The following is a 25,975-nucleotide window of genomic DNA, read 5'->3' as shown; positions in this document are numbered from 1 at the left end:
TTATTACCATAGGGGCTAATTAAGGGATATTATTACTGCGGTGATGTATTTATTTTTTGAGTATACTGTTTTAAATGGGGGGGCGGTCCTGTTACTGTGCAGAGTAACACTATATCGCCTTTTTTTCTTCATGTGGTGTAATGTAGAAGTTGTGAAATGGATGAAAGATGAAGGACTTCACCTAGAGACGTCACTGGTGAGTCAGTGTTACCTATACACTGACACTATACACTGTATACTATATACAGAGGTCCTGTGTACAATGTCACCAGTGATCACTGTATTACCTATACATTATATACAGAGCTCCTGTGTATAATGTCACCAGTGATCTCTGTATTACCTCTACACAGACACTGCATACTAAGTACAGATCTCCTGTGAATACTGGCACTTATGGTGATAATATTGTTTTTTTTTTTTTTTAAATACTGATCAGTATTGTAGTATTCAGTCACTATGTGGTGGTAATATGTGGTCTGGAAATGGTGTTGCGGTATTTGTCCTGTTGTGAAATTGGATTCTGGGCTCCCCCGGTGGCCACTTGTGGAATTGTACTTGTGTGCATCATCCCCTCTGTTCACCTGCTCCTATCTGGATGTGGGAGTCGCTATATAACCTTGCTCCTCTGTCAGTTTCATGCCGGTCAACAATGTAATCAGAAGCCTTTCTGTGCATGTTCCTGCTACTAGACAACTCCCAGCTAAGTTGGACTTTTGTCCTTGTGTGTTTTTGCATTTTGTTCCTGTTCACAGCTGCTGTTTCGTTACTGTGTCTGGAAAGCTCTTGTGAGCGGAAATTGCCACTCTGGTGTTATGAGTTAATGCTAGAGTCTTTAAGTAATTTCTGGATGGTGTTTTGATAGGGTTTTCTGCTGACCATGAAAGTGCCCTTTCTGTCTTCTTGCTATCTAGTAAGCGGACCTCGATTTTTGCTAAACCTATTTTCATACTACGTTTGTCATTTCATCTAAAATCACCGCCAATATATGTGGGGGCCTCTGTCTGCCTTTTGGGAAAATTTCTCTAGAGGTGAGCCAGGACTGTCTTTTCCTCTGCTAGGATTAGGTAGTTCTCCGGCTGGCGCTGGGCATCTAGGGATAAAAAAACGTAGGCATGCTACCCGGCCACTTCTAGTTGTGCGGCAGGTTTAGTTCATGGTCAGTATAGTTTCCATCTTCCAAGAGCTAGTTCTCATATATGCTGGGCTATGTTCTCTCGCCATTGAGAATCATGACAGTTTGACCGGCCCAAAAAAAAGGGTTAAATTACTGGCTGAGAAAGGAGAGAAAAAAGAAGTCTGCTACAATTTTTTTTTTTTTTTCCTCTAGTTCTGAGTGTGCTCTTAATTGAATCACTTGCTAGTCTGCCTATACTGCAGCCTTCCTCTCTTTCTCTCCTTCTTATCCTTGAATGGCTCTGTGTTCACCTGTTTCAAATGGATCTTCAGAGTGTAGCTACAGGTTTGAATAATCTCGCCACAAAGGTACAAAATTTGCAAGATTTTGTTGTTCATGCACCTATGTCTGAGCCTAGAATTCCTTTGCCTGAATTCTTCTCGGGGATAGAATTCTGTCCAGAAGCGAGCGGCAGAATTTTAGACGAAAAAATGGGTTGTGCTTCTATTGTGGTGATTCAACTCATGTTATATCAGCATGCTTTAAGCGTACTAAGAAGCCTGACAAGTCTGTTTCAATTAGCACTTTACAGTCTAAGTTTATTCTATCTGTGACCCTGATTTGTTCTTTGTCATCTATTACCGCGGACGCCTATGTCGACTCTGGCGCTGCTTTGAGTCTTATGGATTGGTCCTTTGCCAAACGCTGTGGGTATGATTTGGAGCCATTGGAGGCTCCGATACCTCTGAAAGGGATTGACTCCACCCCATTGGCTAGTAATAAACCACAATACTGGACACAAGTGACTATGCGTGTTAATCCGGATCACCAGGAGGTTATTCGCTTTCTGGTGCTGTATAATCTACATGATGTTTTGGTGCTGGGATTGCCATGGCTGCAATCTCATAACCCAGTCCTCGACTGGAGAGCTATGTCTGTGTTAAGCTGGGGATGTAAAGGAACTCATGGGGACGTACCTTTGGTTTCCATTTCATCATCTATTCCCTCTGAGATTCCTGAATTCTTGTCTGACTTTCGTGACGTTTTTGAAGAACCCAAGGTTGGTTCACTACCTCCGCACCGGGAGTGCGATTGTGCCATAGACTTGATCCCGGGTAGTAAATACCCTAAGGGTCGTTTATTTAATCTGTCTGTGCCTGAACACGCGGCTATGCGAGAATATATAAAGGAGTCCTTGGAAAAGGGACATATTCGTCCTTCGTCATCTCCCTTAGGAGCCGGTTTTTTCTTTGTGTCTAAGAAAGACGGCTCTTTGAGGCCGTGTATTGATTATCGACTTTTGAATAAAATCACGGTTAAATATCAATATCCGTTACCACTGCTTACTGATTTGTTTGCTCGTATAAAGGGGGCCAAGTGGTTCTCTAAGATTGATCTCCGTGGGGCGTATCATTTGGTGCGAATCAAGCAGGGGGATGAGTGGAAAACCGCATTTAATACGCCCGAGGGCCATTTTGAGTATTTGGTGATGCCTTTTGGTCTTTCAAATGCCCCTTCAGTCTTCCAGTCCTTTATGCATGACATTTTCCGCGATTATTTGGACAAATTTATGATTGTGTATCTGGATGATATTCTGATTTTTTCGGATGACTGGGACTCTCATGTCCAGCAGGTCAGGAGGGTTTTTCAGGTTTTGCGGTCTAATTCCTTGTGTGTGAAGGGTTCTAAGTGTGTTTTTGGGGTTCAAAAGATTTCCTTCTTGGGATACATTTTTTCCCCCTCTTCCATCGAGATGGATCCTGTCAAGGTTCAGGCTATTGGTGATTGGACGCAACCCTCTTCTCTTAAGAGTCTTCAGAAATTTTTGGGCTTTGCTAACTTTTATCGTCGATTTATTGCTGGTTTTTCTGATGTTGTAAAACCATTGACTGATTTGACTAAGAAGGGTGCTGATGTTGCTGATTGGTCCCCTGATGCTGTGGAGGCCTTTCGGGAGCTCAAGCGCCGCTTTTCTTCCGCCCCAGTGTTGCGTCAGCCTGATGTTGCTCTTCCTTTTCAGGTTGAGGTCGACGCTTCTGAAATCGGAGCTGGGGCGGTGTTGTCGCAGAGAAGTTCCGACTGCTCCGTGATGAGACCTTGTGCTTTTTTTTCCCGTAAATTTTCGCCCGCCGAGCGGAATTATGATATTGGGAATCGGGAGCTTTTGGCCATGAAGTTGGCTTTTGAGGAGTGGCGTCACTGGCTTGAGGGGGCCAGACATCATGTGGTGGTATTGACTGACCACAAAAATTTAATTTACCTTGAGTCTGCCAGGCGCCTGAATCCTAGACAGGCGCGCTGGTCGTTGTTTTTCTCTCGGTTTAATTTTGTGGTGTCTTACCTACCGGGTTCTAAGAATGTTAAGGCGGATGCCCTTTCTAGGAGTTTTGAGCCTGACTCCCCTGGTAATTCTGAGCCCACAGGTATCCTTAAAGATGGAGTGATATTGTCTGCCGTTTCTCCAGACCTGCGGCGGGCCTTGCAGGAGTTTCAGGCGGATAGACCTGATCGTTGCCCACCTGGTAGACTGTTTGTTCCTGATGATTGGACCAGTAGAGTCATCTCTGAGGTTCATTCTTCTGCGTTGGCAGGTCATCCTGGAATCTTTGGTACCAGGGATTTGGTGGCAAGGTCCTTCTGGTGGCCTTCCCTGTCACGAGATGTGCGAGGCTTTGTGCAGTCTTGTGACGTTTGTGCTCGGGCCAAGCCTTGTTGTTCTCGGGCTAGTGGATTGTTGTTACCCTTGCCTATCCCGAAGAGGCCTTGGACGCACATCTCGATGGATTTTATTTCGGATCTGCCTGTTTCTCATAAGATGTCTGTCATCTGGGTGGTGTGTGACCGTTTCTCTAAGATGGTCCATCTGGTTCCCTTGCCTAAGTTGCCTTCTTCTTCCGAGTTGGTTCCTCTGTTTTTTCAAAATGTTGTTCGTTTGCATGGTATTCCGGAGAATATCGTTTCTGACAGAGGGACCCAATTCGTGTCTAGATTTTGGCGGGCATTCTGTGCTAGGATGGGCATAGATTTGTCTTTTTCGTCTGCTTTCCATCCTCAGACTAATGGCCAGACCGAGCGGACTAATCAGACCTCGGAGACATATTTGAGGTGTTTTGTGTCTGCGGATCAGGATGATTGGGTTGCTTTTTTGCCTTTGGCGGAGTTCGCCCTCAATAATCGGGCCAGCTCTGCCACCTTGGTGTCCCCGTTTTTCTGTAATTCGGGGTTTCATCCTCGATTTTCCTCCGGTCAAGTGGAATCTTCGGATTGTCCTGGAGTGGATGCTGTGGTGGAGAGGTTGCATCAGATTTGGGGGCAGGTGGTGGACAATTTGAAGTTGTCCCAGGAGAAGACTCAGCTTTTTGCCAACCGCCGTCGTCGTGTTGGTCCTCGGCTTTGTGTTGGGGACTTGGTGTGGTTGTCTTCTCGTTTTGTCCCTATGAGGGTTTCTTCTCCTAAGTTTAAGCCTCGGTTCATCGGCCCGTACAAGATATTGGAGATTCTTAACCCTGTGTCCTTCCGTTTGGACCTCCCTGCATCCTTTTCGATTCATAATGTTTTTCATCGATCATTGTTGCGCAGGTATGAGGTACCGGCTGTGCCTTCCGTTGAGCCTCCTGCTCCGGTGTTGGTTGAGGGTGAGTTGGAGTACGTTGTGGAAAAGATCTTGGACTCTCGTGTTTCCAGACGGAAACTCCAGTATCTGGTCAAATGGAAGGGATACGGTCAGGAGGATAATTCTTGGGTCACTGCCTCTGATGTTCATGCCTCCGATCTTGTCCGTGCCTTTCATAGGGCTCATCCTGATCGCCCTGGTGGTTCTGGTGAGGGTTCGGTGCCCCCTCCTTGAGGGGGGGGTACTGTTGTGAAATTGGATTCTGGGCTCCCCCGGTGGCCACTTGTGGAATTGTACTTGTGTGCATCATCCCCTCTGTTCACCTGCTCCTATCTGGATGTGGGAGTCGCTATATAACCTTGCTCCTCTGTCAGTTTCATGCCGGTCAACAATGTAATCAGAAGCCTTTCTGTGCATGTTCCTGCTACTAGACAACTCCCAGCTAAGTTGGACTTTTGTCCTTGTGTGTTTTTGCATTTTGTTCCTGTTCACAGCTGCTGTTTCGTTACTGTGTCTGGAAAGCTCTTGTGAGCGGAAATTGCCACTCTGGTGTTATGAGTTAATGCTAGAGTCTTAAAGTAATTTCTGGATGGTGTTTTGATAGGGTTTTCTGCTGACCATGAAAGTGCCCTTTCTGTCTTCTTGCTATCTAGTAAGCGGACCTCGATTTTTGCTAAACCTATTTTCATACTACGTTTGTCATTTCATCTAAAATCACCGCCAATATATGTGGGGGCCTCTGTCTGCCTTTTGGGAAAATTTCTCTAGAGGTGAGCCAGGACTGTCTTTTCCTCTGCTAGGATTAGGTAGTTCTCCGGCTGGCGCTGGGCATCTAGGGATAAAAAAACGTAGGCATGCTACCCGGCCACTTCTAGTTGTGCGGCAGGTTTAGTTCATGGTCAGTATAGTTTCCATCTTCCAAGAGCTAGTTCTCATATATGCTGGGCTATGTTCTCTCGCCATTGAGAATCATGACATTGTCCTTTGTATGTGCTATTTGGTCACCAAGTGGTGGTAATATGTGGTCTTGACATGGTGCGGTGGTATTTGTTCCTTGTATGTGATATTATTCGATCACTGTGGTTGTAATTTGTGGTCTGGTCATGGCGCGGTGGTATTTGTTCCTTGTATGTGATATTATTCGATCACTGTGGTTGTAATTTGTGGTCTGGTCATGGCGCGGTGGTATTTGTTCCTTGTATGTGATATTATTGGTCAAAATATACCTAAATTGTATTGCAGATTTTAACAAATATTTAATAGGTTACAGTAGAGTAGGGCCTGGCCATTTTTCTGGAATAATCTGGTTCGGGTATAACATGACCCCCGTCACATGACCCCCGTCACATGACCGGGGGGGGGGGGCCCACAGTGTCTGAACAGCCCGGGGCCCTGGCTACCCTTAATCCACCCCTGGTCCCAGCGTGCATGTCGCCGGCGTCTGATGTCATTGTCAGTCGCCGGCGAGTGCACGCTTCAGCTGCGTGGAGAGAGCAGGAGCGCGGTCAGGTAAGCAGAACTTGTTTTTTTTTGCAGTCCCGATCATGCGTGTTGTCCTGACTATTTTTGGTAACCTTTGTGTGTATTGAGCCGACGGGGGGGGGGAACGCCAAACTCGGGAACAGCCCTGGGCGGCAAAAGCTCTAGCTACGCCCCTGCGTGACTGTAACTATTCCATAGCCCTGTTTTGTAGACATGTATTCACAGTTTTCCATGGCCAAGCATGACGTATTTTCCAGGTGGCTATTCAACAGACATTAGGGGAGCAAAGAATGGGTACCCACTTTCATGACTTATCTTATTCACAATTCAGAGTATCAAAGGAGGGCGGCACAGGACACTTCCTTAACGAACGCCTGAGCAGCCCTTGATATTAGAGCTATAATGAAGACACAAGCATTAGCGCCTTAGCCTTTCGACATGCGGGGCTTTCAGATAAAAAAAAAAATCTAACAGATAAGGTCTTTATACATGGAATAGACTTCCACAGGGATCACTAGCTAGACGCCATGCTTCCATTTATATTTGTTTGGCTGAACTAAAATAATAAAACTAATTATTTTATCTATATCCAGAGATTCCTTTAATGTTATTTATGATAATGTAAGAGATTGATTAAATACGTACGTGGGAAACCATATTGCTTCAATAATCTCTTCTTTGAAAGTACTTTCATAGCCTAAGAAAAATAACATATGGGTAAGTTATAAAATGCAAGCAGAACCCATTACACAATTCTTCAGGTACTAATTCAGTGCATATAATCGGTGAGGCTGATAAAATATATTTGTTACTGTATTTTTAAAACATCATGGTACCAATTAATTAACACTGGGATTTTGTACGCGAGTGGCTGGCATGACTAAGTTGTGCAGAATGTTTGGCACAATTTATCAGTAATGTGTGCCTCCTCATGATTCACTAGAAATATTACTCCAGTCATGGACTGGAGCAACATTTCTGGGGTAAAAACTCTGCCACCATTGATTAAAGAGTATATGGTGGGCATAGCCACTCCTACCCCAGCTTCATTTTGGTGGTTCTGCCCTAAACACCAAAAGTCTCAAAATTTATGCACATCTACATGTTGCTTTTTAAAGCATTTTCCACCAGTTTTATGGTATAAACACTTTAATGAATCGGGGACCAGGTGTTTTACCTGTAGTGTAATGTAGTATAAAAGCTGTTCATTTGCACCCCAACAACCCCCTTCAGCTCTCTATATTGTTCAAGGAATTAGGTTTGATAAGTCGTTGTATCCAAAACTTGTTCTTATATATTCTTGTGTTGGTAAACATCCTAATTGTGACCATCATAAAAAGTCACAAAGCTAAAATCAGAGATATATATGCATACATTTTATACAGTGGCATTTAAAAGTTTGGACATCCTCACTTGACTGCAAAAGACTTTCAGAAAGATTTATCAGATTCTGGTGTTGTGGTACAATGCTCTACTCTTTATACAGGAAAGAAATATATCTTGGTACCGTGTTAGCCAGTAGATAGAAAATGTATGTAGTCTCGAAAGCTTGCAATTTGTTACCATCTTTTCAGTTAGCCATTAGAAGGTATCAACCACTGAGGACTCTCAATTCTAAATATTTTTCTACTCTTTATAAACAACTGCACAAATATGGCCTTCATGGAAGAGTTATCAGAAGAAAACCTCTGCTGCGTCCTCACCATAAAATTCAGTGTCAGAAATATGAAAAAGAACATCTAAACAAGCCTGATGCATTTTGGAAACAAGTCCTGTGGACCAATGAGGTTACAATAGAACTCTCTGGCCACATTGATCAAAGGTATTTGTGGAGAAAAAAGGGCACAGAATTTCAGGAAAAGAACATCCATGACAATCATTAAGTATAGGGTGCATCAATCATGGTTTGGGGTTGTGTTGCAGTCAATGGTACAGAGAACATTTCATGGGTAGAGCAAAGAATGGATTCAATGAAACTTTAAATAATTCTTGATGCAAACTTAACACAATCTGTAAAAAAACGCTGAAGTTGAAAAGATGAAAAGAGGATGGCTTCTACAAATGGATAATGATCCTAAACAGATGTCAAAATCCACAATCGACTACCTCAAAAGGCTCAAGCTGAAGGTTTTACAATGACACTCACAGTCCTCTGATCTGAACATCATTGAAAATGAGGGTTGGCCTCAAAATAGCAGTGCATGCAAGATGATCAGGAATCTCACAGAACTGAAAGAATGGATGAAAATCCCTCAAACAAGAATTGAAAGACACTTGCCTGGCTACAAAAAGTGTTTACAAGCAGTGACACTTTCAAAATGAGGTTCTACTAACCATGCAGGATGCCCAAACTTTTGCATCAGCTCATTTTCCTTTTTGCAATTTTTAAAATGTAAATGAATATATATGTCGCCTAAAAAAAAAAGCGAATGTGTCATCTTTGACTTTAGCCCTTTTAGAGATCATTTCATCTTCAGCTTAACTGTTCATAATAACAGCAATTTCGACCAGGGGTGTCCAAACCTTTACATGCCACTGAACATGTAAAGCACTTAGATTGTTAGATATCAAACAATGCAATTTTATCGCATGCTATGGATTACAACTGCAATTTTCTTTTTCCAACTTGATTTGAAAATAAAAAACGAAAATAGGACAATACTGAAAATGAGGAAGAGCAGACCCATCAATTGTTTTTTTTTTAATCACAATAGGTTTTATATAGATGATTGCATTTTCATTATTCAAGCAGTTTTAAAGCACAACTTCAGAGCTTTTTTATTGCAGAGCTGGAGTGGTGCTACTAATCTAAGTTACCTGCACTCAGTCTCATACTTACCAGCCACCATTTTCATCTTTTATCCACGCTGGTTGGTCTCCTAGTCTGTGACCTGCTGGATCGCTACAGTGTTTGCTGGGCAATCTGGAATTCCTAGCTAAATGTATGTTTATGTGAACAGAACAAGACCAGAACTATGCTCTCGTGGGCTTTCAATGAGACCTTGTGAGTGTGACCGTTACCTCTGACTTCTGTTGAGGCAGAGGTTGTGGTCACAAGATGGCAGCGCAGGAACAGAGCGGTGCTGGGAAGAGGTAATGACAGCGGCTGGTAAGTATAAAACTAGGGTTGGGGAACTTACATTAGGTGCAGTACTACTGAAGGAAAAAAAAAAAAAAGCTGGAGTTGTGCTTTAAGCTTTTTCCTGAGTAGTGTAACATTCATTTTTATTTCTTTTTAACTATTTATTAAAGTTGCATTGACTTGACAACAAAAGTACATATATTTTATGGAAAAAAATCAGCTTCTAGTGTAAAGAAATGTTAAGCAGTAGCTTAAGTGTAACGACAGGAAGCAGGTGTGTTTTTTTTTTTTTACCCTGGAAAATAATTTGTGATGACAACGTAAGGCCACGGCACACATTGAGTATTTGGTGAGTGTTTTACCTCAGTATTTGTAAGCCAAAACCAGGGTTGGAACAATGGCGTCCTCCCACCCCCAAGAAAAGGAATAGCTAAGGGACTAAGGTAACAGGACTCTTAAAACACATCTCTCCTTCGCCTCTGATGGGTTAGGTAGCAAACTCTAATGACCACTTCCACTAGAATTGTTACTTTTTCACAAAAAAGGTCACCAAAACTAAACAATGTGGTGTACTTTAGGGATGTGACTTAACAGGGAGCGCAATATTTCACAGTTACTGTAATGCCAGCGTACCTGTGTGCTGCCTCCTCCTCCTGGCAGGTACGCCAGCATACTCACCACTCCTGGTCATTCTGTAAGCTCCCTGTCCTCTGCATGTTTCCTGGCAGCATGCTTAGCGCACTCAAGTGTGAACTTCCTGGTTCGTAAAAATAGAGTGTGTGCACTCCTAAAATGTCCCTGGGAAGCATCTGGTACTTAAGGCACCCCCATATTGGGAGGTGAATGTTCAACAACTTGGACTTTAGTGTCTAGCTTGTCTGTAAGCCACTAAGTCCGTTGTCAGGTCCACTCTTTGCCCGAACCTTTGTCCACCACCCTGGGGCTGATTACCAACGCCCGAACCCTGAACCTGTATCTGTTCTTGTCTCAACCTGTGTCCCTGGGTCTGTATGCCCAGGCCTGAACCTGTGTCTGAATTAGGACCTGACTCTTATCCTGTTTGTATCCAGTCTGTATCTTTCACTGAATTTACTGTGTAAGTATTTGAACCTGTCTCTGTATCCTTGTGTTTGGATCAGCACCTGTTTTTGCACCAGCTGTGTTAATTTATTTCCTTCTTCCAAACCTGTTGTTTGAATTAGTCCCTATCCTGGTTTCAATTAAGCTGTCCAACATTTGGCAAATACCCTAATGGAAAATAAACAGACCCATCATAAATAAAAGGATATGTCTGATGGTTTTTGCGTCTGTCAAGCGACAAATACAGCTTGCATAAAACTGGTGTTGTATCCCGGTTTTGGTGACATATTCATGTAGTGATGGTTGTTCTGCTGCTGTATTCATGTAGTGATGAGGATTCTGGTGATATATTCATCACCAGAACCATCATCAGTACATGAATATGAAACCAAAATCTTCATCAGTACAAAATTAGAGCAGTGAGAGCCATCAATAGTATATGAATATGGCACCAGAAACATCAACAGTAAATAAATACATCACCAGAACCACCATCAATACATGATTACCGGAACCATCATAAGCACATAAATACATGACCAGAACCAAGAGTACTAGTATCCAAGAATCAAGCTTAGTACAACAATCAAGTCAGCCCCATAAACAATTGTATCACATTAACCTACAACCCTACAACTCCCAGTATGTCCTTAACAATGATAAGGAGATACTGGGAGTTGTTATTAACAGCCATCATCAGACTGTGGAATACAGAAACCACAGTACTGGTGAGAATTAGTCAGTATCACAAATAAACATTTACATCCAGGTATCTTACAGATTACATCTTCACTGGAGTTGTCTCTTTCTTTTCACATCCACAGCTAGTCTCTGCAGACCTCCCACTTCTCAATTTTTTGCAGCACATTTCAACACACTGCCCTTAAAAATAACAGTGTCATTGAAATGCCCTCTGCATAAAATATCTTTTATATTGTAACCTAAATAAGTGTCCTTTGGTATATGCCCTCCAAACTGTCTATGATTATCAGCTACTAGATGGTGGCCCGTTTCTAACGCATTGGGTATTCTAGAATATGCATGTATGTATATAGCAGCCATATAGTATATAGCACAGGCCACGTAGTATATAGGAGCCATGTAGTATATAGCAGACAAATACTACGTGGCCTGTGCTATATACTATGTGGCTGCTATATACATACATACATACATATTGTAGAATACCCAATGCGTTAATACAGGCCACGCAGTATCTAACACAGCCCAAACAGTATCTAACACAGCCCACGTACTATATAACACAGCCCACGCAGTATATAGCAGCCACGCAGTATATAACACAGGCGACGTAGTATATAAGACAGGCCACGCAGTATATAACACAGTCCACGCAGTGTTGTGAATTTGGTTTCTGGGCTCCCCCGGTGGTTTCTGGTGGTACTGCACTTGTGTGCTTCATCTCCTCTGTTCACCTGTTTCCATCAGGATGTGGGAGTTTTCTATTTAACCTTGCTCCTCAGTCATTTCTATGCCGGCCAACAATGTTACCAGAAGCCTTTCTGTTGCATGTTCCTGCTCCTAGACTACTATCAGCTAAGTTGGACTTTTAGTCCTAAGTTTGTTTTGCATTTTTGTTCCAGTTCTCTGTGATTGAATATTTCTGAGGCTGGAAGCTCTTGTGATCTGAAATTGCCACTCTGGTGTCATGAGTTGATATTAGAGTCTTAAAGTAATTTCAGGATGGTGTTTTGAAAGGGTTTTCAGCTGACTGTGAAGTTCCCTTTTCTGTCTTCCTACTATCTAGTAAGCGGACCTCAATTTGCTAAACCTATTTTCATACTTCGTATGTCAATTTCCTCTTAAATCACCGACAATATATGTGGGGGCTACTGTCTGCCTTTTGGGGAAAATTTCTCTAGAGGTAAGCCAGGTCTGTATTTTCCTCTTCTAGGGTCAGTCAGTCCTCCGGCTGGCGCTGGGCGTCTAGGGATAAAACGTAGGCACGCTACCCGGCCACTGTTAGTTGTGCGGTAGGTTTAGCTCACGGTCAGCTTGAGTTCCCATCTTCCAAGAGCTAGTCCTTTTTTATGCCTTACTACGTTCTCTTGCCATTGAGAACCATGACAGTTTGGCCGGCCAAGGGTTAAAATAATTGGCAGAAGAAAGGAGAGAAAAGAAGTCTGCAGAGAATTTTTTTATTTTTTTTTCTGAGTTTGCTCATTAGTTGATTCACTTGCATCTCTGCTTACTGCAGCCTTCGTCTCTCTCTCCTTCTAATCCTTGAATGGTTCTGATTTCACCTGATTAAAATGGATCCTCAGAGTTTAGCTACAGGTTTGAATAATCTCGCTATGAAGGTTCAAAGTTAACAGGATTTTGTTATTCATGCTCCTATATCTGAACCTAGAATTCCTTTACCTGAATTTTTCTCCGGGGATAGATCTCGCTTCCAGAATTTCAAACATAATTGTAAATTATTTTTGTCTCTGAGATCTCGCTCCGCTGGAGATCCTGCACAGCAGGTCAGGATTGTAATTTCCTTGCTCCGGGGCGACCCTCAGGATTGGGCATTTGCTTTGGCACCAGGGGATCCTGCGTTGCTCAGTGTGGATGCGTTTTTCCTGGCTTTGGGGTTGCTTTATGAGGAACCTCATTTAGAGATTCAGGCTGAAAAAGCCTTAATGGCCCTGTCTCAAGGGCAAGATGAGGCTGAAATATACTGCCAAAAATTTCGTAAGTGGTCTGTGCTTACTCAGTGGAATGAGTGCGCCCTGGCGGCGAATTTCAGAGAGGGTCTCTCTGATGCCATTAAGGATGTTATGGTGGGGTTCCCTGTGCCTACAGGTCTGAATGAGTCCATGACAATGGCTATTCAGATTGATCGGCATTTGCGGGAGCGCAAACCTGTGCACCATTTGGCGGTGTCTACTGAGAAGGCGCCAGAGATTATGCAATGTGATAGAATTCTGTCCAGAAGCGAACGACAGAATTTTAGGCGAAAAAATGGGTTATGCTTCTATTGTGGTGATTCAACTCATGTTATATCAGCATGCTCTAAACGTACTAAGAAGGTTGATAAGTCTGTTTCAATTGGCACTTTACAGTCTAAGTTTATTCTATCTGTGACCCTGATTTGCTCTTTATCGTCTATTACCGCGGACGCCTATGTCGACTCTGGCGCCGCTTTGAGTCTTATGGATTGGTCCTTTGCCAAACGCTGTGGGTTTGATTTAGAGCCTCTGGAAGTTCCTATACCTCTGAAGGGTATTGACTCCACGCCATTGGCTAGTAACAAACCACAATACTGGACACAAGTAACTATGCGTATTAATCCGGATCACCAGGAGATTATTCGCTTCCTTGTGTTGTATAATCTACATGATGTGTTGGTGCTTGGATTGCCATGGCTGCAATCTCATAACCCAGTCCTCGACTGGAAAGCAATGTCTGTGTTAAGCTGGGGATGTCAGGGGACTCATGGGGACGTACCTTTGGTTTCTATTTCGTCATCTATTCCCTCTGAGATTCCGGAATTTTTATCTGATTATCGTGACGTTTTTGAGGAGCCTAAAATTGGTTCACTACCTCCGCACAGAGAGTGCGATTGTACTATAGATATGATTCCGGGCAGTAAGTTTCCAAAGGGTCGTTTATTTAATCTATCTGTGCCTGAACATGCTGCTATGCGGGAATATATTAAGGAGTCCTTGGAAAAGGGACATATTCGTCCTTCGTCATCTCCCTTAGGAGCCGTTTTTTTCTTTGTATCTAAAAAAGATGGCTCTTTGAGGCCGTGTATTGATTATCGGCTTTTGAATAAAATCACGGTTAAATATCAGTATCCTTTGCCACTGCTTACTGATTTGTTTGCTCGAATAAAGGGGGCCAAGTGGTTCTCTAAGATTGATCTTCGTGGGGCGTATAATTTAGTGCGAATTAAGCAGGGGGATGAGTGGAAAACCGCATTTAATACACCTGAGGGCCATTTTGAGTATTTAGTAATGCCTTTTGGTCTTTCAAATGCCCCTTCAGTCTTTCAGTCCTTTATGCATGACATTTTCCGTGAATATTTGGATAAATTTTTGATTGTATATCTGGATGATATTTTGATTTTTTCGGATGACTGGGACTCTCATGTCCAACAGGTCAGGAGGGTTTTTCAGGTTTTGCGCTCTAATTCCTTGTGTGTAAAGGGTTCTAAGTGCGTTTTTGGGGTTCAAAAGATTTCGTTTTTGGGGTACATTTTTTCCCCCTCTTCCATTGAGATGGACCCTGTCAAGGTTCAGGCTATTTGTGATTAGACGCAACCCTCTTCTCTTAAGAGTCTTCAGAAGTTTTTGGGCTTTGCTAATTTTTATCGTCGATTTATAACTGGTTTTTCTGATGTCGCTAAACCGTTGACTGATTTGACTAAGAAGGGTGCTGATGTTGCTGAGTGGTCTGTCATGATCTCAATGGCAAGAGAACATAGCATAAGCATATATAGGAACTAGCTCTTGGAAGATGGGAACTGAGCTGACCATGAACTAAACCTAACGCACAACTAGCAGTGGCCGGGTAGCATGCCTACGTTGATTCTAGATGCCCAGCACCAGCCGGAGGACTAAATAAAGCTAGCAGAGGAAAATATTAGTCCTAGCTCACCTCTAGAGAAATACCCCGAAAGGAGACAGAGGCCCCCCACATGTATTGGCGGTGAGTTGAGATGAAATAACAAACGTAGTATGAAAATAGGTTTAGCAAATTTGAGGTCCACTTACTACATAGCAGAAGACAGAAAGGACACTTTCATGGTCAGCTGAAAACCCTATCAAAAACACCATCCAGAAATTACTTTAAAACTCTGGCATTAACTCATAACACCAGAGTGGCAATTCCTGTTCACAAGAGCTTTCCAGACACAGTAACGAAACTACAGCTGTGAACTGGAACAAAAATGCAAAAACAAACATGGACAAGAGTCCAACTTATCTAGTAGTTGTCTAGGAGCAGGAACAAGCACAGAGAGGCTTCTGATAACATTGTTGACCGGCAAGAAACTAACAGAGCAGCAAGGTTATATAGCGACTCCCACATCTTGATGGGAACAGGTGAACAGAGAAGATGAAGACACCAGTTCAATTCCACCAGTAGCCACCGGGGGAGCCCAGAATCCAAATTCACAAAAGTACCCCCCCCTCAAGGAGGGGGCACCGAACCCTCACCAGAACCACCAGGGCGATCAGGATGGGCCCTATGAAAGGCACGAACCAGATCGGAGGCATGAACATCAGATGCATTCACCCAAGAATTATCCTCCTGGCCGTATCCCCTCCACTTGACCAGATACTGGAGTCTCCGTCTGGAAACACGAGAGTCTAAGATTTTCTCCACAACGTACTCCAACTCACCCTCAACCAACACCGGAGCAGGAGGCTCAACGGAAGGCACAACCGGTACCTCATACCTGCGCAATAATGACCGATGAAAAACGTTATGAATAGAAAAGGATGCAGGGAGGTCCAAACGGAAGGAAACAGGGTTAAGAATCTCCAATATCTTATACGGGCCGATAAACCGAGGCTTAAACTTAGGAGAAGAGACCCTCATAGGGACAAAACGAGAAGACAACCACACCAAATCCCCAACAGAAAGCCGAGGACCAACACGACGGTGGCGGTTGGCAAAAAGCTGAGTCTTCTCCTGGGACAACCTCAAATTGTCCACCACCTGCCCCCAGATCTGATGCAATCTCTCCACCACAGCATCCACTCCAGGACAATCCGAAGATTCCACCTGACCAGAGGAAAATCGAGGATGAAACCCCGAATTACAGAAAAACGGGGACACCAAAGTGGCAGAGCTGGCCCGATTATTGAGAGCGAACTCCGCCAATGGCAAAAAAGCAACCCAATCATCCTGGTCAGCAGACACAAAACACCTCAGATATGTCTCCAGGGTCTGATTAATCCGCTCGGTCTGGCCATTCGTCTGAGGATGGAAAGCGGACGAAAAAGATAAATCTATGCCCATCCTAGCACAGAATGCCCGCCAAAATCTAGACACGAATTGGGTCCCTCTGTCAGAAACGATATTCTCAGGAATACCATGCAAACGAACAACATTTTGAAAAAACAGAGGAACCAACTCGGAAGAAGAAGGTAACTTGGGCAGAGGAACCAAATGCACCATCTTAGAAAAACGGTCACACACCACCCAGATGACAGACATCTTCTGAGAAACAGGCAGATCTGAAATAAAATCCATCGAGATGTGCGTCCAAGGCCTCTTAGGAATAGGCAAGGGCAACAATAATCCACTAGCCCGAGAACAACAAGGCTTGGCCCGAGCACAAACGTCACAAGACTGCACAAAGCCTCGCACATCTCGTGACAGGGAAGGCCACCAGAAGGACCTTGCCACCAAATCCCTGGTACCAAAAATGCCAGGATGACCTGCCAACGCAGAAGAATGAACCTCAGAGATGACTCTACTGGTCCAATCATCAGGAACAAACAGTTTATCAGGTGGGCAACGATCAGGTCTATCCGCCTGAAACTCCTGCAAGGCCCGCCGCAGGTCTGGAGAAACGGCTGACAATACCACTCCATCCTTAAGGATACCTGTGGGCTCAGAGTTACCAGGCGAGTCAGGCTCAAAACTCCTAGAAAGGGCATCCGCCTTAACATTCTTAGAACCCGGTAGGTATGACACCACAAAATTAAACCGAGAGAAAAATAATGACCAGCGCGCCTGTCTAGGATTCAGGCGCCTGGCGGTCTCAAGATAAATCAAATTTTTGTGGTCAGTCAATACCACCACCTGATGTCTGGCCCCCTCAAGCCAATGGCGCCACTCCTCAAAAGCCCACTTCATGGCCAAAAGCTCCCGATTCCCAACATCATAATTCCGCTCAGCGGGCGAAAATTTACGGGAAAAGAAGGCACAAGGCCTCATCACGGAGCAGTCAGAACTTTTCTGCGACAACACTGCCCCAGCTCCGATCTCAGAAGCGTCGACCTCAACCTGAAAAGGTAGAGCAACATCAGGCTGACGCAACACAGGGGCAGAGGAAAAACGGCGCTTAAGCTCCCGAAAGGCCTCCACAGCATCAGGGGACCAATCAGCAACATCAGCACCCTTCTTAGTCAAATCGGTCAATGGTTTAGCAATATCCGAAAAACCAGCAATAAATCGACGATAAAAGTTAGCAAAGCCCAAAAATTTCTGAAGACTCTTAAGAGAAGAGGGCTGCGTCCAATCACAAATAGCTTGAACCTTGACAGGATCCATTTCAATGGAAGAGGGGGAAAAAATATATCCCAAAAAGGAAATCCTCTGTACCCCAAAAACACACTTAGAACCCTTCACACACAAAAAATTAGACCGCAAAACCTGAAAAACCCTCCTGACTTGCTGGACATGAGAGTCCCAGTCATCCGAAAAAATCAGAATATCATCCAGATACACAATCATAAATTTATCCAAATAATCGCGAAAAATATCATGCATAAAGGACTGGAAAACTGACGGAGCATTAGAAAGACCAAAAGGCATCACTAAATACTCAAAGTGGCCCTCGGGCGTATTAAATGCGGTTTTCCACTCATCCCCCTGCCTGATTCGCACCAAATTATACGCCCCACGAAGGTCAATCTTAGAGAACCACTTGGCCCCCTTTATGCGAGCAAACAAATCAGTCAGCAACGGCAATGGGTATTGATATTTAACAGTGATTTTATTCAAAAGCCGATAATCAATACATGGTCTCAAAGAGCCGTCTTTTTTTGACACAAAGAAAAAACCGGCTCCTAAGGGAGATGACGATGGACGAATATGTCCCTTTTCCAAGGACTCCTTTATATATTCTCGCATAGCAGCATGTTCAGGCACAGACAGATTAAATAAACGACCCTTTGGGTATTTACTACCCGGGATTAAATCTATGGCACAATCGCACTCTCGGTGCGGAGGTAACGAACCAAGCTTGGATTCTTCAAAGACGTCACGATAGTCAGACAGGAACTCAGGAATTTCAGAGGAAATGGATGATGAAATGGAAACCACAGGTACATCCCCATGAGCCCCCTTACATCCCCAGCTCAACACAGACATAGCTCTCCAGTCGAGGACTGGGTTGTGAGATTGCAGCCAAGGCAATCCTAGCACCAAATCATCATGTAGATTATACAGCACCAGAAAGCGAATAATCTCCTGGTGATCCGGATTAATACGCATAGTTACTTGTGTCCAGTATTGTGGTTTATTATTAGCCAATGGGGTGGAGTCAATCCCCTTCAGAGGAATAGGAGTCTCCAAAGGCTCTAAATCATACCCACAGCGTTTGGCAAAGGACCAATCCATAAGACTCAAAGCGGCGCCAGAGTCGACATAGGCGTCCGTGGTAATAGATGACAAAGAGCAAATCAGGGTCACAGATAGAATAAATTTAGACGGTAAGGTGCAAATGGAAACAGATTTACCAAGCTTTTTAGTGCGCTTAGAGCATGCTGATATAACATGAGTAGAATCACCACAATAGAAACACAACCCATTTTTCCGTCTAAAATTCTGCCGCTCGCTTCGGGACAGAATTCTATCACACTGCATACTCTCTGGCGACTTCTCAGTGGACACCGCCAGATGGTGCACTGGTTTGCGCTCCCGCAAACGTCTATCGATCTGAATAGCCATTGTCATGGACTCATTCAGACCCGCAGGCACAGGGAAGCCCACCATAACATCCTTAATGGCATCAGAGAGACCCTCTCTGAAAGTCGCCGCCAGGGCGCACTCATTCCACTGAGTAAGCACAGACCATTTACGGAATCTTTGGCAGTAAATTTCCGCTTCATCTTGCCCCTGAGATAGGGACATCAAAGTTTTTTCTGCCTGAAGCTCCAAATGAGGTTCGTCATAAAGCAACCCCAAGGCCAGAAAAAACGCATCCACATTGAGCAACGCAGGATTCCCTGGTGTCAATGAAAAAGCCCAGTCTTGAGGGTCGCCCCGGAGCAAGGAAATCACAATCCTGACCTGCTGTGCAGGGTCTCCGGCAGAGCGAGATTTCAGGGACAAAAATAATTTGCAATTATTTCGAAAATTCTGAAACCCGGATCTATTCCCCGAGAAAAATTCCGGCAAAGGAATTCTCGGCTCAGATACAGGTGCATGACAAACAAAATCTTGCAAATTTTGTACCTTCGTGGCGAGATTATTCAAACCTGCAGTTACACTCTGAAGATCCATTACAAACAGGTGGACACAGAGCCATTCAAGGGTTAAGAGGAGGTAAGAAGCAGCTAGACAGCAATTAAGGGCTAGGCAGCAAAACTCTGAGGGGGGAAAAAAAAAAAAAAAATTCCCTTCAACACTTCTTTTTCTCCTGCTTCAGCCCAAACAATTAACACTTTGAAGGCCGGTCAAACTGTCATGATCTCAATGGCAAGAGAACATAGCATAAGCATATATAGGAACTAGCTCTTGGAAGATGGGAACTGAGCTGACCATGAACTAAACCTAACGCACAACTAGCAGTGGCCGGGTAGCATGCCTACGTTGATTCTAGATGCCCAGCACCAGCCGGAGGACTAAATAAAGCTAGCAGAGGAAAATATTAGTCCTAGCTCACCTCTAGAGAAATACCCCGAAAGGAGACAGAGGCCCCCCACATGTATTGGCGGTGAGTTGAGATGAAATAACAAACGTAGTATGAAAATAGGTTTAGCAAATTTGAGGTCCACTTACTACATAGCAGAAGACAGAAAGGACACTTTCATGGTCAGCTGAAAACCCTATCAAAAACACCATCCAGAAATTACTTTAAAACTCTGGCATTAACTCATAACACCAGAGTGGCAATTCCTGTTCACAAGAGCTTTCCAGACACAGTAACGAAACTACAGCTGTGAACTGGAACAAAAATGCAAAAACAAACATGGACAAGAGTCCAACTTATCTAGTAGTTGTCTAGGAGCAGGAACAAGCACAGAGAGGCTTCTGATAACATTGTTGACCGGCAAGAAACTAACAGAGCAGCAAGGTTATATAGCGACTCCCACATCTTGATGGGAACAGGTGAACAGAGAAGATGAAGACACCAGTTCAATTCCACCAGTAGCCACCGGGGGAGCCCAGAATCCAAATTCACAACAGTGGTCCCCTGCTGCTGTGGAGGCCTTTCGGGAGCTTAAGCGCCGCTTTTCTTCCGCCCCTGTATTGCGTCAGCCTGATGTTACTCTTCCTTTTCAGGTTGAGGTCGACGCTTCAGAAATCGGAGCTGGGGCGGTTTTGTCGCAGAAAAGTTCCGACTGCTCCGTGATGAGACCTTGTGCGTTCTTTTTTCGTAAGTTTTCGCCCGCTGAGCGAAATTATGATATTGGTAATCGGGAGCTCTTGGCTTTGAAGTGGGCTTTTGAGGAGTGGCGTCATTGGCTTGAGGGGGCTAGACATCAGGTGGTGGTATTGACCGACCACAAGAATTTGATTTATCTTGAGTCCGCCAGGCGCCTGAATCCTAGACAGGCGCACTGGTCGTTATTTTTCTCTCGGTTTAATTTTGTGGTTTCTTACCTACCGGGTTCTAAAAATGTGAAGGCGGATGCCCTTTCTAGGAGTTTTGAGCCTGATTCCCCTGGTAATTCTGAACCTACAGGTATCCTTAAGGATGGAGTGATATTATCTGCTGTTTCCCCAGACTTGCGACGGGCCTTGCAGGAGTTTCAGGCGGATAGACCTGATCGTTGCCCGCCTGGTAGATTGTTTGTTCCTGATGATTGGACCAGTAGAGTCATCTCGGAGGTCCAATCTTCTGCGTTAGCAGGTCATCCTGGAATCTTTGGTACCAGGGATTTGGTGGCTAGGTCCTTCTGGTGGCCTTCCCTGTCGCGAGATGTGCGAGGTTTTGTGCAGTCTTGTGATGTTTGTGCTCGGGCCAAGCCTTGTTGTTCTCGGGCTAGTGGATTGTTGTTATCCTTGCCTATTCCGAAGAGGCCTTGGACTCACATCTCCATGGATTTTATTTCTGATCTCCCTGTTTCTCAGAAGATGTCTGTCATCTGGGTGGTGTGTGACCGTTTCTCTAAGATGGTCCATTTGGTTCCCTTGCCTAAATTGCCTTCCTCATCCGAGCTGGTTCCTCTGTTTTTTCAAAATGTGGTGCGCTTGCATGGTATTCCGGAGAATATCGTTTCTGACAGGGGAACCCAATTCATGTCTAGATTTTGGCGAGCGTTCTGTGCTAGGATGGGCATTGATTTGTCTTTTTCGTCTGCTACTAATGGCCAGACCGAGCGAACTAATCAGACCTTGGAGACTTATTTGAGGTGTTTTGTGTCTGCGGATCAGGATGATTGGGTTGCCTTTTTGCTCTTGGCGGAGTTTGCCCTCAATAATCGGGCTAGTTCTGCCACCTTGGTTTCTCCTTTCTTCTGTAATTCGGGGTTTCATCCTCGTTTCTCTTCCGGTCAGGTGGAGTCTTCGGATTGTCCTGGAGTGGATGCTGTGGTGGAGAGGTTGCATCAGATTTGGGGGCATGTGGTGGACAATTTGAAGTTGTCCCAGGAGAAGACTCAGCATTTTGCCAACCGCCGTCGTCGTGTTGGTCCTCGTCTTTGTGTTGGGGACTTGGTGTGGTTATCTTCTCGTTTTGTCCCTATGAAGGTTTCTTCTCCTAAGTTTAAGCCTCGGTTCATCGGCCTGTACAAGATATTGGAGATTCTTAACCCTGTGTCCTTTCGTTTGGACCTCCCTGCATCTTTTTCTATTCATAATGTCTTCCATCGGTCATTGTTGCGCAGGTATGAGGTACCGGTTGTGCCTTCCGTTGAGCCTCCTGCTCCGGTGTTGGTTGAGGGTGAGTTGGAGTACGTTGTCGAGAAGATCTTGGACTCCCGTGTTTCCAGACGGAGACTTCAGTATCTGGTCAAGTGGAAGGGCTACGGTCAGGAGGATAACTCTTGGGTGACAGCCTCTGATGTTCATGCCTCCGATTTGGTCCGTGCCTTTCATAGGGCTCATCCTGATCGCCCTGGTGTTTCTGGTGAGGGTTCGGTGCCCCCTCCTTGAGGGGGGGGGGGTACTGTTGTGAATTTGGTTTCTGGGCTCCCCCGGTGGTTTCTGGTGGTACTGCACTTGTGTGCTTCATCTCCTCTGTTCACCTGTTTCCATCAGGATGTGGGAGTTTTCTATTTAACCTTGCTCCTCAGTCATTTCTATGCCGGCCAACAATGTTACCAGAAGCCTTTCTGTTGCATGTTCCTGCTCCTAGACTACTATCAGCTAAGTTGGACTTTTAGTCCTAAGTTTGTTTTGCATTTTTGTTCCAGTTCTCTGTGATTGAATATTTCTGAGGCTGGAAGCTCTTGTGATCTGAAATTGCCACTCTGGTGTCATGAGTTGATATTAGAGTCTTAAAGTAATTTCAGGATGGTGTTTTGAAAGGGTTTTCAGCTGACTGTGAAGTTCCCTTTTCTGTCTTCCTACTATCTAGTAAGCGGACCTCAATTTGCTAAACCTATTTTCATACTTCGTATGTCAATTTCCTCTTAAATCACCGACAATATATGTGGGGGCTACTGTCTGCCTTTTGGGGAAAATTTCTCTAGAGGTAAGCCAGGTCTGTATTTTCCTCTTCTAGGGTCAGTCAGTCCTCCGGCTGGCGCTGGGCGTCTAGGGATAAAACGTAGGCACGCTACCCGGCCACTGTTAGTTGTGCGGTAGGTTTAGCTCACGGTCAGCTTGAGTTCCCATCTTCCAAGAGCTAGTCCTTTTTTATGCCTTACTACGTTCTCTTGCCATTGAGAACCATGACAGTTTGGCCGGCCAAGGGTTAAAATAATTGGCAGAAGAAAGGAGAGAAAAGAAGTCTGCAGAGAATTTTTTTATTTTTTTTTCTGAGTTTGCTCATTAGTTGATTCACTTGCATCTCTGCTTACTGCAGCCTTCGTCTCTCTCTCCTTCTAATCCTTGAATGGTTCTGATTTCACCTGATTAAAATGGATCCTCAGAGTTTAGCTACAGGTTTGAATAATCTCGCTATGAAGGTTCAAAGTTAACAGGATTTTGTTATTCATGCTCCTATATCTGAACCTAGAATTCCTTTACCTGAATTTTTCTCCGGGGATAGATCTCGCTTCCAGAATTTCAAACATAATTGTAAATTATTTTTGTCTCTGAGATCTCGCTCCGCTGGAGATCCTGCACAGCAGGTCAGGATTGTAATTTCCTTGCTCCGGGGCGACCCTCAGGATTGGGCATTTGCTTTGGCACCAGGGGATCCTGCGTTGCTCAGTGTGGATGCGTTTTTCCTGGCTTTGGGGTTGCTTTATGAGGAACCTCATTTAGAGATTCAGGCTGAAAAAGCCTTAATGGCCCTGTCTCAAGGGCAAGATGAGGCTGAAATATACTGCCAAAAATTTCGTAAGTGGTCTGTGCTTACTCAGTGGAATGAGTGCGCCCTGGCGGCGAATTTCAGAGAGGGTCTCTCTGATGCCATTAAGGATGTTATGGTGGGGTTCCCTGTGCCTACAGGTCTGAATGAGTCCATGACAATGGCTATTCAGATTGATCGGCATTTGCGGGAGCGCAAACCTGTGCACCATTTGGCGGTGTCTACTGAGAAGGCGCCAGAGATTATGCAATGTGATAGAATTCTGTCCAGAAGCGAACGACAGAATTTTAGGCGAAAAAATGGGTTATGCTTCTATTGTGGTGATTCAACTCATGTTATATCAGCATGCTCTAAACGTACTAAGAAGGTTGATAAGTCTGTTTCAATTGGCACTTTACAGTCTAAGTTTATTCTATCTGTGACCCTGATTTGCTCTTTATCGTCTATTACCGCGGACGCCTATGTCGACTCTGGCGCCGCTTTGAGTCTTATGGATTGGTCCTTTGCCAAACGCTGTGGGTTTGATTTAGAGCCTCTGGAAGTTCCTATACCTCTGAAGGGTATTGACTCCACGCCATTGGCTAGTAACAAACCACAATACTGGACACAAGTAACTATGCGTATTAATCCGGATCACCAGGAGATTATTCGCTTCCTTGTGTTGTATAATCTACATGATGTGTTGGTGCTTGGATTGCCATGGCTGCAATCTCATAACCCAGTCCTCGACTGGAAAGCAATGTCTGTGTTAAGCTGGGGATGTCAGGGGACTCATGGGGACGTACCTTTGGTTTCTATTTCGTCATGTATTCCCTCTGAGATTCCGGAATTTTTATCTGATTATCGTGACGTTTTTGAGGAGCCTAAAATTGGTTCACTACCTCCGCACAGAGAGTGCGATTGTACTATAGATATGATTCCGGGCAGTAAGTTTCCAAAGGGTCGTTTATTTAATCTATCTGTGCCTGAACATGCTGCTATGCGGGAATATATTAAGGAGTCCTTGGAAAAGGGACATATTCGTCCTTCGTCATCTCCCTTAGGAGCCGTTTTTTTCTTTGTATCTAAAAAAGATGGCTCTTTGAGGCCGTGTATTGATTATCGGCTTTTGAATAAAATCACGGTTAAATATCAGTATCCTTTGCCACTGCTTACTGATTTGTTTGCTCGAATAAAGGGGGCCAAGTGGTTCTCTAAGATTGATCTTCGTGGGGCGTATAATTTAGTGCGAATTAAGCAGGGGGATGAGTGGAAAACCGCATTTAATACACCTGAGGGCCATTTTGAGTATTTAGTAATGCCTTTTGGTCTTTCAAATGCCCCTTCAGTCTTTCAGTCCTTTATGCATGACATTTTCCGTGAATATTTGGATAAATTTTTGATTGTATATCTGGATGATATTTTGATTTTTTCGGATGACTGGGACTCTCATGTCCAACAGGTCAGGAGGGTTTTTCAGGTTTTGCGCTCTAATTCCTTGTGTGTAAAGGGTTCTAAGTGCGTTTTTGGGGTTCAAAAGATTTCGTTTTTGGGGTACATTTTTTCCCCCTCTTCCATTGAGATGGACCCTGTCAAGGTTCAGGCTATTTGTGATTGGACGCAACCCTCTTCTCTTAAGAGTCTTCAGAAGTTTTTGGGCTTTGCTAATTTTTATCGTCGATTTATAACTGGTTTTTCTGATGTCGCTAAACCGTTGACTGATTTGACTAAGAAGGGTGCTGATGTTGCTGAGTGGTCTGTCATGATCTCAATGGCAAGAGAACATAGCATAAGCATATATAGGAACTAGCTCTTGGAAGATGGGAACTGAGCTGACCATGAACTAAACCTAACGCACAACTAGCAGTGGCCGGGTAGCATGCCTACGTTGATTCTAGATGCCCAGCACCAGCCGGAGGACTAAATAAAGCTAGCAGAGGAAAATATTAGTCCTAGCTCACCTCTAGAGAAATACCCCGAAAGGAGACAGAGGCCCCCCACATGTATTGGCGGTGAGTTGAGATGAAATAACAAACGTAGTATGAAAATAGGTTTAGCAAATTTGAGGTCCACTTACTACATAGCAGAAGACAGAAAGGACACTTTCATGGTCAGCTGAAAACCCTATCAAAAACACCATCCAGAAATTACTTTAAAACTCTGGCATTAACTCATAACACCAGAGTGGCAATTCCTGTTCACAAGAGCTTTCCAGACACAGTAACGAAACTACAGCTGTGAACTGGAACAAAAATGCAAAAACAAACATGGACAAGAGTCCAACTTATC

The 25,975-nt window shown here is 44.2% G+C and overlaps 1 protein-coding gene across 2 annotated transcripts in view; it reads right to left on the bottom strand.

The window, feature by feature from the left end:
• The window catches only part of CAMKK1 (calcium/calmodulin dependent protein kinase kinase 1), a 558,925-nt gene that overhangs the window by 198,506 nt on the left and 334,444 nt on the right, over positions 1-25,975 (bottom strand). For both annotated transcript variants that reach the window (XM_077296496.1, XM_077296497.1), the window contains exon 5: positions 6,858-6,909. In XM_077296496.1, coding sequence (XP_077152611.1) covers positions 6,858-6,909 — 52 coding nt within the window. The remainder of the gene's footprint in view (positions 1-6,857; positions 6,910-25,975) is intronic.

This window comes from Ranitomeya variabilis, chromosome 3 (genome assembly GCF_051348905.1).
Source record: "Ranitomeya variabilis isolate aRanVar5 chromosome 3, aRanVar5.hap1, whole genome shotgun sequence".
NCBI lineage: Eukaryota > Metazoa > Chordata > Amphibia > Anura > Dendrobatidae > Ranitomeya > Ranitomeya variabilis.
The sequence above is the reverse complement of the archived record's forward strand: the minus strand, read 5'-3'. Positions and strand labels throughout refer to the sequence as shown.